Source organism: Hydra vulgaris, chromosome 09, assembly GCF_038396675.1.
Source record: "Hydra vulgaris chromosome 09, alternate assembly HydraT2T_AEP".
Taxonomy (NCBI): domain Eukaryota; kingdom Metazoa; phylum Cnidaria; class Hydrozoa; order Anthoathecata; family Hydridae; genus Hydra; species Hydra vulgaris.
Genome location: NC_088928.1, coordinates 28,845,001 through 28,862,259, shown reverse-complemented (window position 1 = coordinate 28,862,259; position 17,259 = coordinate 28,845,001). Strand labels below are relative to the sequence as shown.

The window sequence follows — 17,259 nt, the reverse complement described above, 5'->3', positions numbered from 1 at the left end:
GTCAAGCACTTTGGAGACTGGAGAAAAAAGAAAAAAGGATGAGAAGAAAAGACTAGAGCTTAATAGGTTAACTTTTAAAAACTCTTTAGAAGTGCATAGAAAATTGAATTATGATAATCTTGACCAAGTTTAAGAAAAAAATTGTTTATTGACATTATGATGCTGTTTTTCATATATAAAACAGTTGCGAATGATCAGTTCTTAAAATATAAAAACCACCTTTCAAAAAAATTTAAAAACCATCAAAAGAAAAAATTCAAATGAAGCTGATTCTAAATATCAACAAAATATGCAGTACAATCATTACTAAATGTCACAACATAAACTATCCAGGGATGCGGAGTCCCAAAAGGACTCCGTCTTTATATCTCTACTTTTTCCAAGTCTGTAGTGTCCAGAAGCTCTAAACATGTTTTTTGACTTATGATCTGCTATAAGAAAAAAATTCATGAGATTTAAAGACTTGAAACTTATTGTTTTTAATCCCGGAGCCCAGGAGTCCCGGAGTCCTTGCTGTCATTATCCTTAAAGATTCCGGGCTCAAAAAGTGATTATTCCTCTAACCTAAAAGTCTTAATTCTTTTCCTATTAGTAGTCCATAAACTTATTTATATTTTTACAGCTCCTGGATACCAAAAACTAAGATAAAATAATCTTTTTATGACTTTCAAATCCGGAGTCCTTTTTGGGACTCCAGTACACTACTGATATTTGGACTTCACCTAGTTATGTCTCTTTTATGTTGTTAGATTATGTTGTTAGATTATGTCTCTTTTATGTTGTTAGATTACTGAGGACTTGAAAAAAATTTTGTGGTACTGAGGTGTATTAAATTTATACTCCATTACATCTTTATCATGTATTAGATTATATCACATACAGGGTGGAATATTTTTAAAAGCTTTTAAAAACAACTGCAAAGGTCGGAGTTTAAATAACACTCACATTTTTCTTAGAAACAATGCAATCAATATGATTTTAGCAATATATTTTTCAAGTTTTCTTGAGGGAAAAGACAATTGCCCATATTATCCAAATATTGAAGGAAATAAATTTCTTAACCCTAGATACAAAACTGCAGGTTTTTAAAATAAATTTTATTCTGAAAGAGCAATTGAGATGAAGATTAGTCAGCTAAGGTAAAACTGATATTCAAGTAGAATCTACAAAGTTGATGGGAATTTAAAGTTTTACATTAAAAAAAGCCTTTTAATAACCAGGGGTTAATAACCCCAGCAAATAACCCCTGCTTATTTGATTAGCAGGGGTCTGGGTTGTAAAAAGCTCCATTTTATAGTGATGTACCGATAGCACTTTTTTGGTCGATACCGATAAATGGGAAAAGGTCGATACCAATGCCGATGAATTAACTTATTATTAGAATTTTGAAAATATAAAACCATACAACTTAAAATCGTGTAATCTTTTTCATGGAATCAGTACTGGTAAACAAATACTTGGACACAAATCAGAACCAAACCATTATTTTAAAAGATATTAAAAAAACTAGTTTTATTTACTATGAAAAGAAAACTTTTAAAAAATAAATACAATTTTCAAGGATTGCTTTTTATATCAATTTTAAAAAGAAAACGGTACTATCATAAGCAGTTTACTTAGAATTCTTTATTTATTTAATAGTAATTTAGATATCTAAACAACAATCATATGTTGTTTAGATATCTAAACTATTTTTAGATAATTAAGTTGTTTTTATAATTATTTTGTTTTATGATGTTCGATCCCCACCATGTCCCTGGTAGTACTGCGCTCAACTTGTTTCTCAGAGCAACGGCCTTGTTTGTCAAGGTTTTTGTTTTGGAGTTATAAAGTTGAGAGAGGGTTATAACCATATCTAAAGTAGCCTCCTTGCCTAAATTGGCCTTGAATTTCTATACTTTTATTATTTCTATACTTTTAACCATATTCAAAGCCACTTCGATTGCAGTGTCATTGGGGAGGTGAATTGAAATAAAACAAAAATAATAAACAAAAATATAGAAATATAAAAAGACTTGAACACATATAGAAACAATGCTAGGTTACTTTTAATATAACAATAGAACAATACAAAATAAAATTATTCTAAAAGAAACACAATGGTAGTAAAAGTATAAGTACATTCAGCTGTTAAATTAAAGCTTATAAACATCATCTTAAGAATAAACAATAAATTTTTGCCTGTAAACAAAGTCAAAATAAAAATTTATCAAAAAATTCTAAGTAATGCATAATGTTTAGTTTATTTATTACTTAATTATTATCATAATGCAGGATGAAAATATTAAAATGCCATTGGTTGGAAAATCCGAAAATAAGGCCAATGCCGATACTGATTATGAAAAAAGTGGCCGATTAAGTTGATTAAGCTGATGTCGATTAATTGGTACATCGCTACAGTTTTATTCTAAATTTCTATATGTTAAATATCTGAAATTTTTAGCTGTTGAATATCTGAAATGCTTTCGCATTAAATATCTGAAATGTTGTTGGTCAAACACTTACATAACTTAGAAAAAAAATTTCTCAAAACTTCAATTCAACACTTTTTTTTTGTTAAAAATTATTTCTATTTCTATTTTTTATTGCAATTTATAAATATTTTACAATATTTTTTTTTATTTTCTTTGATAAAAAAATGAATTAAAATTAAATTTTTATCAAAATATTCCTTAAACACTTCAATATTATGAGGAGTTCAATAACCAAGTTAAATGGGAGTAAAAGAAACACAAGGTAACCTATATAAATATTATTAATAATGATACCTGTCAATACTATCAGGAGACACTTGATTTTGGCTAAGATCAATTAGATTGTGGATTTGATTCTAAATAATTAAAATAATTTTTTTTAAATCAGAAACTTCCTAAAATATCTTAAACTTTCTTCTGAAGTATCTTTGTATCTTTTAAAAAATTATTAACAATAGAAGCAAAAAAATATTCACTTTTTTTGAAATAAATATAACAAAATGTAAGGTAAACTAATTCACACCACTGATAGATTATCAAAAACTATGTAATATAGTTTCAAAAAAATAGTCTTTTGAGATAAAATGAATTAATTAATGCATTAAAAATGAAATAAATACATCTCTATGACATGTTATCAAATACGTGACAAAATTTTCAGTTTATTTTAATTTTTGAGTAAATGTTGTATGAAAAGTACAAGTTATTAAACAAAAGTTAATAGTAATTAGGGTTACTTAAAGTTAAAATTGAAGGTAATTTATGGGTCACTTCCAAATTTTATTTGGCATACTTAAGTGCAAAAACATCAATATGAGTGTTACAAAAATAACATTGAAAGCGCCTTCAAGAATGATTAATTTAATGCTGTTTCCCATGTTGACTTGGAACAACTGCAAAGAATTTCCAGTTTTGATCAACCTCAGGCAGCTCATTTCAGCTAAGCACAAATAACAATTTTTACAAAAGTAATTTGACACCATAAAATTTGTAAAACTATGACCTTTGTAATAGACTTTGTAACATGACTTTGTAACAGACATTTTTTGGTAGACAGATGTAGATGACACATTTCTTGCTGCTCAAATTTTGGAAGAGATCATTAAAACCATTGCAGAAATAGTAACCGATATAAGCTTCTACTTCGACAATGGTTGCAGTCAATTCATAAGCAAATTTATAAAACATTTCATCACACAACTGAAAGTGAAATTTTCGAAAAACTGTATTGAATGGAACTTCTTAGCAGGAAAACATAGAAAAAGAGTAGTTGATGATATTTGAGCCACGCTGGAAAGCAAAGTAAGAAATTTGATCAACACATACACAGACACATATAGATACTTTTTAGTCTTTGTGTAATAAGGTAATATATATATTTAAAAGTTCAGAGCCAGAGATAACAGAGATAACCCACTACTACTAAAAGTGGTAGCTCTCTCAGCAAGAAGGTGGTGGCTCTCTCAGCAGATAATTATCAAAAATATGAAAATCCTACAGGAAGAAAACTAGTCAAAATTTTGGCTTGGAATTTATAGCCAACTAACTAGAGTTTTATACTGTGGAAAAATATAATTGCTGGTTTTGTCTCTTATTAAAAGAGTAGATTCATTAGAAACAGAAAACTTATTACATTGTATTGCTGTACCAGTTAAAAGTAAATTGTATTCTGAAAATATTAAGTCAAGTTCACCAAAAACTGTGCAAGAGCATCACGATCACATAATATTGTTGCAGCAGATATAGATGACAGAAAATCACCTACATCCAATGTTATCATTAACGACATGACCAAATCCTTAAATGATGATGAAATATCAAACATCGCCAAGTTTTCATGTCAAACAAATTCTTTTTTCTAAGAATATTAAAACTGTCACTGAATCAAACTTATCCTCGAAAATGAATCTGACCAAGATATGGTGCTGAAAAACTGCAGCTATCATGAAGCAGCTTTATTCAAAGGGGTATTTGTTAGTGAAGATAGAATTCCTGCTCAACAAGTAGAATTTACTAATCTAAGAGCTAAATTAAAAAAGAGTAAAGATTAAAAGAAGCAGATGTCCTAGATAAACCACAATGTGTATAATAAAACCATTTGGCTTTAGTACATTGTGAATGTTATCCACAAACGTACTAAAGCCATATGTTGCATCAATGTCATTTTCTCCAGAGTCAAACAACAATACTATGCCTCTATGCCTCAAACTACATTTTGCCTCAATGCCTATGTGCCTCAAACTACATTTTATCCACCACGCTCTTGGAGTATTACAAAATAAGCCTTCCAATGTGACCAAGATCTAGTAACCAAACACTGACCCTTTATCTACAACCTTAGTACCACCGACCAACAGCAAATACTTCTAATTCAGTTAAAGCCCTACAAACTACAAATACCACTTCAAACTCTCTGGCCACCTCCTTCAGATCTAATAATAGCTTATTGATCTCAGTGCAACTGCAGATTATACTCACTACCAACACAGGTTTAATTGGCCTTAAAGAACAAATTGTTTAAATAAGTGAAAACGCAAATGCACATATTGGATTCTTCACTGAAACATGGTTTATCTCCGCTACACATAATATTGTAGTCAGTCATACTTAAGAATTTTCAAAATACCTCATCACTTCTTGTCGACATAATTGCTTATCTGAAAAAAGAATACCTAAAAGGGCAGGTGAAGTTATGATAACAGTCAATCCTAACTATACAAATACCATCCAGAAGTCCCCTACACCCATCCCTAACACCCATAGTTATCCAATCCTGGTATACTACTGAATACCTTAAAAAGAATGGAAACTTTGAAATAAAAATAGCTAAATGTCGCCCACATAGGTAACCATGTGGATATTCATGTGTCCTAATGACTGCTATGTATATGTATATATATAAATATATATATATATATATATATATATATAAATTTTAATAATAATCACAATATTTTTTCTTCTTGACATGTTTCGTAGTGTTACTACATTTTCAAAAGATTTAATTTACAAACTCTGGTAAATAAATTTAAATTTATTTACCAGAGTTTTAATTGTAAATTAAATCTTGAAAATGTAGTAAGACTACGAAACATGTCAAGAATAAAAAATATTGTGATTTTTATTAAAATTTTTACAAATTTATTGCTAATGCGATGTTCGAAATATATATATATATATATATATATATATATATATATATATATATATATATATATATATATATATATATATATATATATATATATAGATAGATAGATAGATAGATAGATATAATATGATATTTTTATCTATATATCTATATAGATATAATACGATATCTATATCTATATATCCATATAGATATAATATGACATCTATATATCTATATAGATATAATATGATATCTATATCTATATAGATTAGACTGCTTCATTTTGATGTCATGAAAAGATTTAAAGTACCATGGAGTTTTATCTGCTGCGCAGACCACTTTTTTATTAGTAGATTTTTTTTATTATTTTTTTGAGTTTTAACCACTTATAGGAGTTGCTCAAGTGCCCCAATCGTCTAATTTTAGACTTTTTTAAGCTTATTTTCAACACATTTGAGCGAGTTCTAAAACTCAAAATAATTCTATTTTAGTTAGTAGAAAAAAATAAAAATGCATGGTAATTTAATTTGCTTAAAATATTTTGTCTAAACCTAACTAAAAAATTGCATAATTATGCAGATTTTTACCAATTTTTACACTTCGCGTTTACTTTAATACTTTAAAAACGCGGGAAATAATTATTGATAACTTTCATGATATACTTACTTCGGTTGGGGAATCCAGGTCATCCTTACCAAAAGACAAATTTTCTACAGAGCAAGAGGTTTTGCAATACTTCTTGCATTTAAAGGAGAAGCATCCAAAACAAAAAGAAAGTAGAATTATCCACTGTCCATTGATAAAACACTTTGAAATCAGATGCCATAATGAAAACTCTTTATGCTGCACTCTTTCAAAGTTAATCGCACCTTGGTTGAAGGGTGGATTTCAGATTTTGCAATTACAAACAATTAGGTAGGTACCAGACTGTATATGTTTTTCTTTTATTTGTATATTATTATTTATTGGAGGAAAACATTTAATATAACAAATGTCTGCTGTTAAATAAATCAATTAACAGAAATAGATGTGTTGTAAAATGTTCAGAATCTACAAATCACATTTTTTAGTGAAAAGAAGTAAAAAGAAGTAAAGTAGTAAAGAGAAGTTTCCAAACCTTTTTTAACAGTTTCCAAACCTGGAAACTGTTAAAAAAACAAACAAATCAAGACAAACTTTATCAGAAATTGAAAAAAGGAGGAAATTTTTAACTCAGATGAAACTCTGTACTCTGTTTGCAATCATTAAAGCTGATAAGAAAAGAAGTTGTCGAGACAAGACTGAAGATATTGCTTTTTTATTAGACCAATTAGGAGATAGAAAAACAAGAATAGGTGGATTAGACACAAGGTACATTTCCTCTGTTAACAGGAGTTTATCCAAGTTTGAAATGAGATCAAGTTTGAATGAAACCATGTCAGAGAGTGAATTCAGCTCAAATGGATCTGATAAAAATGAAGATAATGATGATTTCCCATATCCAGATCCAGAGTTAAAGAAGAAAGTCAAAAAACCAGATACTGTTCTACTTCCAAAAGATATTCTCAAGAGAACTGCTGATACTGCTGTTGGGGAAGGAATAAGTCATAGGCAGCATACTGCCATGGTTAATAGTATAATTGCTAAATCATGTGGAAATATAGATGAATTTAAATGTTTGACCTCTACAGCATTAAGAGCAGCAGATAAAGTCATATATGATGAATCAAAGAGGATCAAGGACCATTTGAGAAATTTCACAAATAATGATGGAAAAGTATGTCATGAATATACTGATGGGAAAAAATTGGAAAAAGATCGATTAGCAATATTAATAAACGGTAACATAGAAACGCACCTGTTGGGAATTCCAGCAATTTCTTCCGGAACTGGCAAAAATCAAGAAAATGCGATCAGAGATATCTAGAATTGCTTTGACCTTACAAACAGTATACAAGCTGTTACATTTGATACAACCAGAATCAGTACTGGAAACAAAAATGGAGCTGTATCTTTACTGGTAAATGAAGTTTTTCAGCGACCAGTTTTATCTATTGCATGTTGACATCATGTAAATGAGCTACACATAACACATTTCTGGAAAAATTATTCAAGTAGTGTTACTTCTGGACCAGATAATATCCTGTTTAAATATTAAAATTAGCATGGAATGATCTTAATGTAGAGAACCAGGTAGGGTTTTACAAAATTGGTTAACATTTTTGTAAAATATTATTGTACCCTAGTATTTTTTCAATTTTGAGCTCTTTGATTTTTTTTTGACATTTCAAATAAAAAGGTGTTGAGAAGATTGCCTATTCCCAGATGAAACATGGCTTGGTCATCAAAAGTTCTGCAGAAATATTATCACCCATGGGTCTTTGAAAAAGGTAGCCGGATGACTAGATATTTTAATACGTAGTTATGTATACAATATGTACTATGAAGTAGTGATATAACCTAGATTTTTCTTGTTTAATTCTATTATTCTTTATAAGACAAAAATATACATACCTATGTTTATTGCATTATACCAATATACTTCTGATTTAATTTAATTTTTAGGATATGGCTACAAGGAAGGACTACATTGAGCTGACAGAGCTTACATTTATGGTGCTTTCTGAGGAAAAGTACAAGTTTCGTACACCCGGAGCAATCCATCATTCCCGTTTTATGGAAAAAGTCCAAAGTTAAAAAATTATAGCTTCATAGCAAAAAAAAAAAAAAAATTGTTATACATCATCAAATATTTAGCTTTTCAAAGAAAGAAAAAATGTATATTTTTATAGGTATCTACTACCTAAAGCTCCAGCTTATGATGGATGCAATACCCAGTCTGACAAATCGACTGAAAAATGAAATTACTGAAGTGGCAACTTTTGTGGCTGTTTTCTATACTACCTAGTTTCTCAAAGTTGAACTATCTGCTGTGGCTCCTCGTCAGGAACCAAGTTAACAAGTATGATATATATATATATATATATATATATATATATATATATATATATATATATATATATATATATATATATATATATATATATATATATATATATATATATATATATAAGGATTCTATTATGAATAAAAAGTTTTCCTTAAAAGTTTCTAAAATATAATTTTTTTTAAGGAAAGCTAGTTACTTAACATTTTTTTTGTTTATCCAGGATATGAGAGCTCTTTGGCAAATTAATAGGATTAAGGAGTACAATCTGATTGGGGCAAAATCAGTCATTGAATCAATCAAACGGGACACATGGTTTCTGGACCCTTACCTTATTGTTCTAGCCTTAGCTGATGAAAACTGTGAAGAAAGAGGTGAAATTGCTCAAAAATTATACAGCTCTGAACTTCGTAGCTTAGATAAATATTCGTTAGCCCGAATAAAAGCTAACATAGAGGTCCTCAATTCTTTAGTCTTCAGTGGACTGAAGTTGCCAAGCTTAGTTGAATTGGTCACAGAAAATTCATGGCTTTTATTCATTATGATAGAGCAGAGCAAAAGTGACTGTCAATAGATGAAAACCCCGCCAGAATATTGGACTTGTAACGATTTCTACCTAAAATTTAAAGATGCTGTTTTTAATTTTGCAGTTGGTGATGATTGCTCTAAAAGAACTATTAAACTCATAAAGGACAACATTGATATTGCCAGAAAGGAAGAAAAAAGACAAGATTCACTTTTATTCTTGCACAATTACAAAAGGAAGTATGTAGGAAAAAGCAAAACCTCCAAGAAAAACAAAAAAACAATATAAAAATATAACATAATATTTGTAAAAAATAACACTATTATTATGAAATTTTTAAAATGAAATAGCTAGACGTTTTATGCAACATATCTGGTGTTTTTTCCTAATAACTTAACATATCAAAAAAGTTATTACGTTGTGTAAAAATCGGAAAAAATTGCATAAATTTGAGATTTTATAGATAGATTTGCATGAAATATTTCAGATAAATAAAAATACCATTTATTTTTATTTGTTTCTTGTAACTTAGAAGAAACTCTGGAAAGAAAAAAAATTTAATTATTTTGAGTTTTAGAACTCGCTCAAATATGCAAAAAATTGGGGCACTTGAGCAACCCCTGAAAATGGTCAAAATTAAAAAAAAAAAACTATATTAAAAAAATAGGGGTCTGCGCAGCAGATAAGACTCCATGGTACTTTAAATTTTTTTATGACCCCAAAACGAAGCAGTCTAATATAGATAAAATATGATATCTATATATCTATATAGATATAATATGATATCTATATATCTATATCTATATCTATATCTATATATATATATATATATATATATATATATATATATATATATATTAGGGTGTCCCAAAAAACAACATTTTTGAAAATAATCTGCTCTCACACCCTAAATGTGTTCTATCTCATACAAAAACACAAGGTTAAAAATTTTTTTGAATAAAAAATATTTTAAGGGGTCAAGAGCCTCTAATATTTAATGGGTCCCTAACATTTTCATAAAAAAAGTTTTTCAAAAATATGTCAACCTGGTACTCAATTGAAGCGAAATTATATAAAAATTTCAAAAATAATATTTATTTTGAAAACTTTTAACTTTTTAAAAAAATTTTAAACAAATTTATCATAAAAAATGCATTTTTTTCATTTTTTGTTAAAAAACGTAATTTTTAATGTAATAAAACCATAAATAACAATTTTTTTTCAAAGTAAATATTATTTTTGAAATTTTTATGGTTATACTAGTTATCAGGCTAAATATATTAGTTTTATTAAATTATTTCAAATTACAAAAAATACTTCTAGAAAATTGCCCCTTGGCTTAGATTGTTGCTATACAAATATCTCAAAATACACAACCATTCTAACCCAAAATAATTGAAAAGTTTACGTTTTTGAACTAAGATATGTACTTTTTTGGTTTCTTCTTAAAAGTTTTGCTAATATTTCACTAAAATCAAAAAATCAAAAAAATTGAAGTTTTTTATTTATTTAATAGTACCTTATTACTTTAATTTATTTGTGTTTTATCATTGTGAATGTAACTAATCAAAATAATAAAAAATACGAACTTTAGTTGCTACCAATCTGAACCGAACCCAAACTGCACTTAAGACTGAACCGAACTTAAATATTAGATTAAACTAAACCAAACTGTACTTAAAATTTAAAAAAGGGTTTGCATACAACTATTTGATATGCATAGTATTCTTGCAAATTTTGACTCTGACCCACTTCGTTCATTCTCAACTTTCAAGAATGCTATAATTGACGCACAAAAAACATCAACCTTTGCACACTATCAAAACTATAGTGAGCACGAATGGACAACTGCCGATACTCTACAATGCATAAAACAACACCAACGTTTACACAAAGAAGGGCTTTACGACCAATAGAACATTCCGGCTAATATTATTTCCCAACTTATTGTCACCCACAATATATCTTACTATAGAAATAAATAACCCTAACCCCAATTTCCAGTTTACCCTCAGATACTGAACTTTGTACAAAACTATCTGGCAAATTACTTTATGCTGCATGTCTTGGGTAAGTTTTAGTCGTTATTTTTAGTTATTGCATTTATAAATGCATTGTACCATCTGAATGGTTTTATGCAAAAATTATTCCTTTTCCAAAAGTTGATAACCCGTTTCTATCAACTGACTACCTACCCATCGCTATAAAATGTGCAACATCTAAATGAGTTTAATGTATCCTTAAACATATCTCCCAACGGGTATTACCCACAAGAAATATGCAGATAATATCTTAACTTACATAATTGGTAAAAACTCTTTCTTTCTACAAGAAGTAGCAGACAGTCTTCAACGATAGTGTGATGATGATAAAATGTTTCTAAACACAGCCTTAGTTATAATGCATTTAACATTTAAAACTTCTTGCCTCAAAATTAATGTAAAAAAAAAGGGTCTACTAGATTTAAATGTTTGATTGAGGATCAAATTATAGTCATACCCATTTTTTAGACTTTTGGGAAAATTTCAAATAAATGATAAAATGTTTCTTAACACAGCCAAATGCGAGGTTATTTTTATTGGCCGAGGCACAAAGCCTGCCAAAATAACTAAAAAAAAAATTATGAAGTTGCAAACTCATAAAAATAACCTTGGCATCAACCTCAACACCAGTCTAAAATTTGAAAAACACTGGTCATGCCTGTATAATAAAATTGCCCCTTACGAACATCGTTTTAAGCAATAAAAATATTTGCAGGATTGGTTGGATGAATATGGAAGATGGTCTAAATGTATTTTACCAACAATTCAGTTGTCCTCATCTCCACAACCAATAAAACTAAATCCAAGATGCAAGTTTATTATCACTGTCTCCTAAATGCAGCTGGTATTGATCCTCATGATGCAACCAACTATGGTATCCTTCCAGTTGAGGAACATCTTGATGCTGTATGCATTATTATACTTAAACAGATATTGAGCATTTCAAACCATCCAATCACACTTAGTTTACTCCAGAGCAATTATTCACATTCCACTTTCAAATTCAATGTATGTATGTATATATACAGGCCTCAGCGGAAATAAATAAGTGCGAGAGCTGAGAAAACTCTCCTGAAACCAATATGAAGAGCCATGTGAGCTGCTTCTCTTAACAGCTTTTTATGAGTACTTTCATTTTTACATAAGCTATTTATTTATTTATTAAAAAATCGCTTATTAAATAGAAAATTTGATTTTATACTTGTTACAAGCATATGCTTGTAACAAGCATATGCTTGTAACAAGCATATGCTTGTAACATGAATGTTACAAGAATATATACACAACAAACGCAATTTATTGCGCAGTGAAAAAATTCTTTTGACAAGAGCTTTCTTTGGGTTTTCACACTAGCTATCCATTCATTTATTAACTTATTTAGTTAAAAAGCTATAAAAGTTTTTACTTATAAAAAATGTTTTATATTTTCTTATTGTAATAGAATGCTAAAATTTTCATTTTTTATCTTAGTTACAATGATAACACTTAACAACTTTGCAATAACAATAAACAACTTTGTGAACTTGATCATATTGTCATTAGTGTTATAGCTATATGGCTTGGACAGGAATGGCATGCAATTGCACGCTGTAACTGACCACATATAATTTTTTTCCTTACAATTTGACTACGGCTGATGTTTTAACAATTTAAATGCAATTAAAATGATTTTAACTTGTTGCAATTAAAAAATCGTTACGTTATGTATAACTTTTAATTGTTTATCTTTTCTAAAGTTTTTATTTTACAAAGACTTTAAACGAAATACAAAATTAATTCTAATGATTGTTTAAGTTAAACGAATTTTGTGAAAATTAACAAAAAATGTTGAATTTTAATTTTTTTATGTTGGCATGCATTTTTTATAATAAACTTAAACATGTGAAATTATTTTTCCATGCCTTTCTAAAAATCTTTTAAAAGATTATTTTTTCAAGTTTTAATTATGAATAAGTTAAATTAAATTTTCCAATTGCAATGAAATGGTTTAATTGTTTTATTTATTTTATATTTGTTTCTATGTTTAAAACGAATTGTTTAAAAGTTTTTTAAAAATAAACAACAACTTACTAATCAGAGCATGAAATGATTAAAAATTACTATATTAAAAAGACTACGTTATTTTTTAAACAATATATATATATATATATATATATATATAAATATATATATATATATATATATATATATATAAAATATATATATATATATATATATATATATATATATATATATATATATATATATATATATATATATATATATTAGTAGAAAAAAACTTAACAAAAATTTTTTACATTTAACACTGTGTTTCATCAACAAAGATTCATCAGAAATATTTTTCTGATGAATCTTTGTTGATGAAACACAGCGTTAAATGGAAAAAATTTTTGTTAAGTGATTTTCTACTAATATGTAATTGCTCTATTCTTTTAAGAACATTGAGCACTCTATTGTGTAGATTACTTTTTAAAGTTGTTTGAATATATATATATATATATATATATATATATATATATATATATATATATATATATATATATATATATAAGGTTGGCAAAAAATTGCTGACTTAAAAATGTTTTAGGCCAGCATCAGGTTGGCAAAAAGCTTTGAAACAAGTTTCGATAAATCAACAAATCTGCAAAAATCTAGGATAAAATCTACAGAAAAACTCCAAGTTTGCAGACTTTTTTATTTGTTTCACTGTTACGTTTTTAAATTTATTTGTTCAGAAAACGTTTATTTTGCCATTTTTAATAACATTATATAGAATTTAAATGAAAAGTTTGTTTTGCTGTTTTTATTTTAATTGTTTCATATAGAATTTACAAAAAATGTTGTTTTTTGTTTTTATTTTATTTAGAATAAATTTTTCCTTTTCATTTTAATTATTTTATTTAGACTTTATATAAAACTTTAACTTTGCAGTTTTAGATTTATTTGAAAAAGCAAAGAAAATTTTATTTAAAAATTCTGAGGTCGACAAAAAACTGTCAATCACAGACAGTGTCAGGTGGGAAGTTAGTTTTGTTAGTGCTAACCCTAATTTCGTTACACTTTCGTTAAAAAAAGTGAATAAAGAAGAACTATTTTTCAAACAAAGCATATTTTGAAAGTTGTCAAGACAAAAATAAAGATTATTAGAGGAATATTTAAAATAAGACAGACAATGCACCTAAACAGTACTAACAATAATAAAAAATAAATTGTTATATAAATACTAATATGAACTAAGATGAACCAAAAATATATCACCAAACAAAAAATAAATAAAACAGAAAATACATTAAAAAATAAAAAGTATGCATACAACAATGAAAGGCCTCAAAATGAAAAAAAAACATTAATGCCAATGTGTAAACATAATTTGTGTAGTGATTAAGTAATAAACATCTCCTCAGAGTCGCGTCTATTATTACTGGCGTTTCGATGAGGATCAGCACTTATAACTAGTTTATCTCGTCAGACAAACGTCATTGCCACTTATGCGTTACCCTGCAACTTACGCCTATTCCATACTGCAGTAAAAAAGGATTCACTACAAATAGCCAAAACCCAACCATACCCAAATTTGTAAAACACTAATACTTTTTTGATGATATGATATAAAAAGTGTTGATCTACTGCACAATATAAATAGTTAAATAAATCACTTACCATACCACTGGTAGAAAAAACTAAGCACTATAAATTAAAATTAAAATAAAAACACCAGAAACAAAACTAAAACAACTAAAGTGTGCAAACAGAAAATACTATTAAATTTTCCCCTAAGACTATGCAATATGTCAACGATTTAAACCACATAGGTACTTCCAGCATAAATAAACCAAAAACAATCAAATGGCAATATACCCTATTAAAAACTCTTTTAAAATAAAATAAAACATAGTAGAGTCTTCAAAAAACTCTAACACTGTCATAGATACTTCATTCGAATTTTGTTAACCAATCTAAAGTATAAGAAAATGAAACAACCCGTGCAACTTAAAATCATAACTAAAAATCAAGTAGTATTTGAAAGTAGAAAAAAACATATATTTATATCGCCTGCAAAAATGTAATGATTTAAACATGTAGTGAAGGATATAAGAAATTCTCCGAATAATAATAAAAGACGAAAATTGCACCTATGAAAATTAAAACAAAGCTGAGTAATGAATGTAATGAAGATAATATAGCATAAAAGTTCCTTGATAATAGTAATAATATGAAAATCAGCGGATAAATCATATATTAAAAAATATTGTAATAAGATTAACTAAATACTAAAATAAGACCAGATAAATTTAAGCCAAATGAGTGGCTAAAAAATTATTTTGGGTGATAAAGCAATAATAATCGCCGTGATATAAAAACGATGTAACGAAGCGGGAAAAATATTGTTTAGAAGTAAACTCTACGGTCCAAGGTAACTTTGAGACCATAACAAAAACAAAAATCGCTCTTATATATATTAAAAAAAAAGAATCGCTCTTATATATATTTATATGAATCCTAAAATGAAAAAACAAACACACATGATAACCACATATACATAACATACAAATCTGCATTTAACATTCCAACCACATATTATACATTAAAAGAAAATATTACCTAAATAAGAATGAGTTCAAACAAAGATAGTTTATCATATAAAAGAACAAAAAGCATGCAAAAGATGTAAAAAGGCTATATGTGCATAAGGGTGTATAGGTGTAATGTGTAAGTCCGTGCTGTCTATGTCGCTCAGTAGAGTCTTGTGTTGTTAGTAACCAGCGTAAAAGATTTATCTCTTAACTACACCAAGCCAGCCCAGTAATACTCCAGAAAACCATGATGGATTAAACGCCTATGCATGGATTTATAATATATATATATATATACACTCTTGCATGGTCTTTAAAAAAATGTTTTTCATAAATTGTTGCTTTAAATTGAATGCTAATAAAGCGTGTACATGAAATAAATATGAAAGAATAAGCACATCATTTTTTTTCAGTGGTTGTATTAAAATCTTTTTAATTGTTTTGTATATATATATATATATATATATACATATATATATATATATATATATATATATATATATATATATATATATATATATATATATATATATATGTATATATATATATATATATATATATATATATATATATATATATATATATATATATATATATATATATGTGTGTGTATATTTATATATATGTGTGTGTGTGTGTATGTATATATATATATATATGTGTGTGTGTATATATATATATATATATATATATATATATATATATATATATATATATATATATATATATATATATATATATATATATATATATATATATGTATATATATAAAATTTTAAATTAAAAGAACAATATGACCAGCAACCTTTTCTATTTATTTCATATGCTGCTAAATATCAAATAATTACAAATATCAAATCTACAGTAAAAGAAAATATTATTAAATTTTACTTAATTTGAAAAAAAAAATTTTTTTTAAATAGTTACTGTCATCAGATTAAGTCCAGCCATACGAACAGCCAATGTGCTAGACATGAAATACTTGAATGACATATTTAGCAAATCTCTATAAAATAAAAAAGTTTTTTTTTCACTTAAAAAACAAAATATGAAAAATAATTCAACAACTATATATAAAAAATATAATGAAAGTCGATAGAACAAGCTGATGTATAATACATATGAATTTGTATGAAATTTTTCACCTTAAACACAAAACTACCACCAGACAGGTGTGTGTGTGTGTATATTTATACACACACACAAACTACCCTACCTTACTCTATTATATATATATATATATATATATATATATATATATATATATATATATATATATATATATATATATATATATATATATATATATATATATATATATATATATATATATATATATATATATATATATATATATATATATATATATATATATATATATATATTAGGGTAGTTCAAAAACAATTTTTTTAAAAATTGCACATTTCCTCAAAAAAACATGGTGCTTAACACATAAGAATGCAAACTAATAAAAAAGAAACAGATAAAAAACATTATTGAATGTGCTGACAAATTTGATTTGATTGTTTTTGTTTTTAGCCTTAAAGGTCAGGATTTTGTAGGAAAGTGAAAAAAGATTAAGAT

General features: G+C 26.9%; 1 protein-coding gene across 1 annotated transcript in view; it reads right to left on the bottom strand.

Annotated features, from left to right (window-relative positions):
* The window catches only part of LOC100198859 (ubiquitin carboxyl-terminal hydrolase 34), a 195,646-nt gene that overhangs the window by 134,890 nt on the left and 43,497 nt on the right, over nt 1–17,259 (bottom strand). Inside the window, exons 8-9 of the mRNA XM_065805242.1 lie at nt 16,603–16,681; nt 2,769–2,830 (exon numbers count right to left, since the gene is read on the bottom strand). Coding sequence (XP_065661314.1) covers nt 2,769–2,830; nt 16,603–16,681 — 141 coding nt within the window. The remainder of the gene's footprint in view (nt 1–2,768; nt 2,831–16,602; nt 16,682–17,259) is intronic.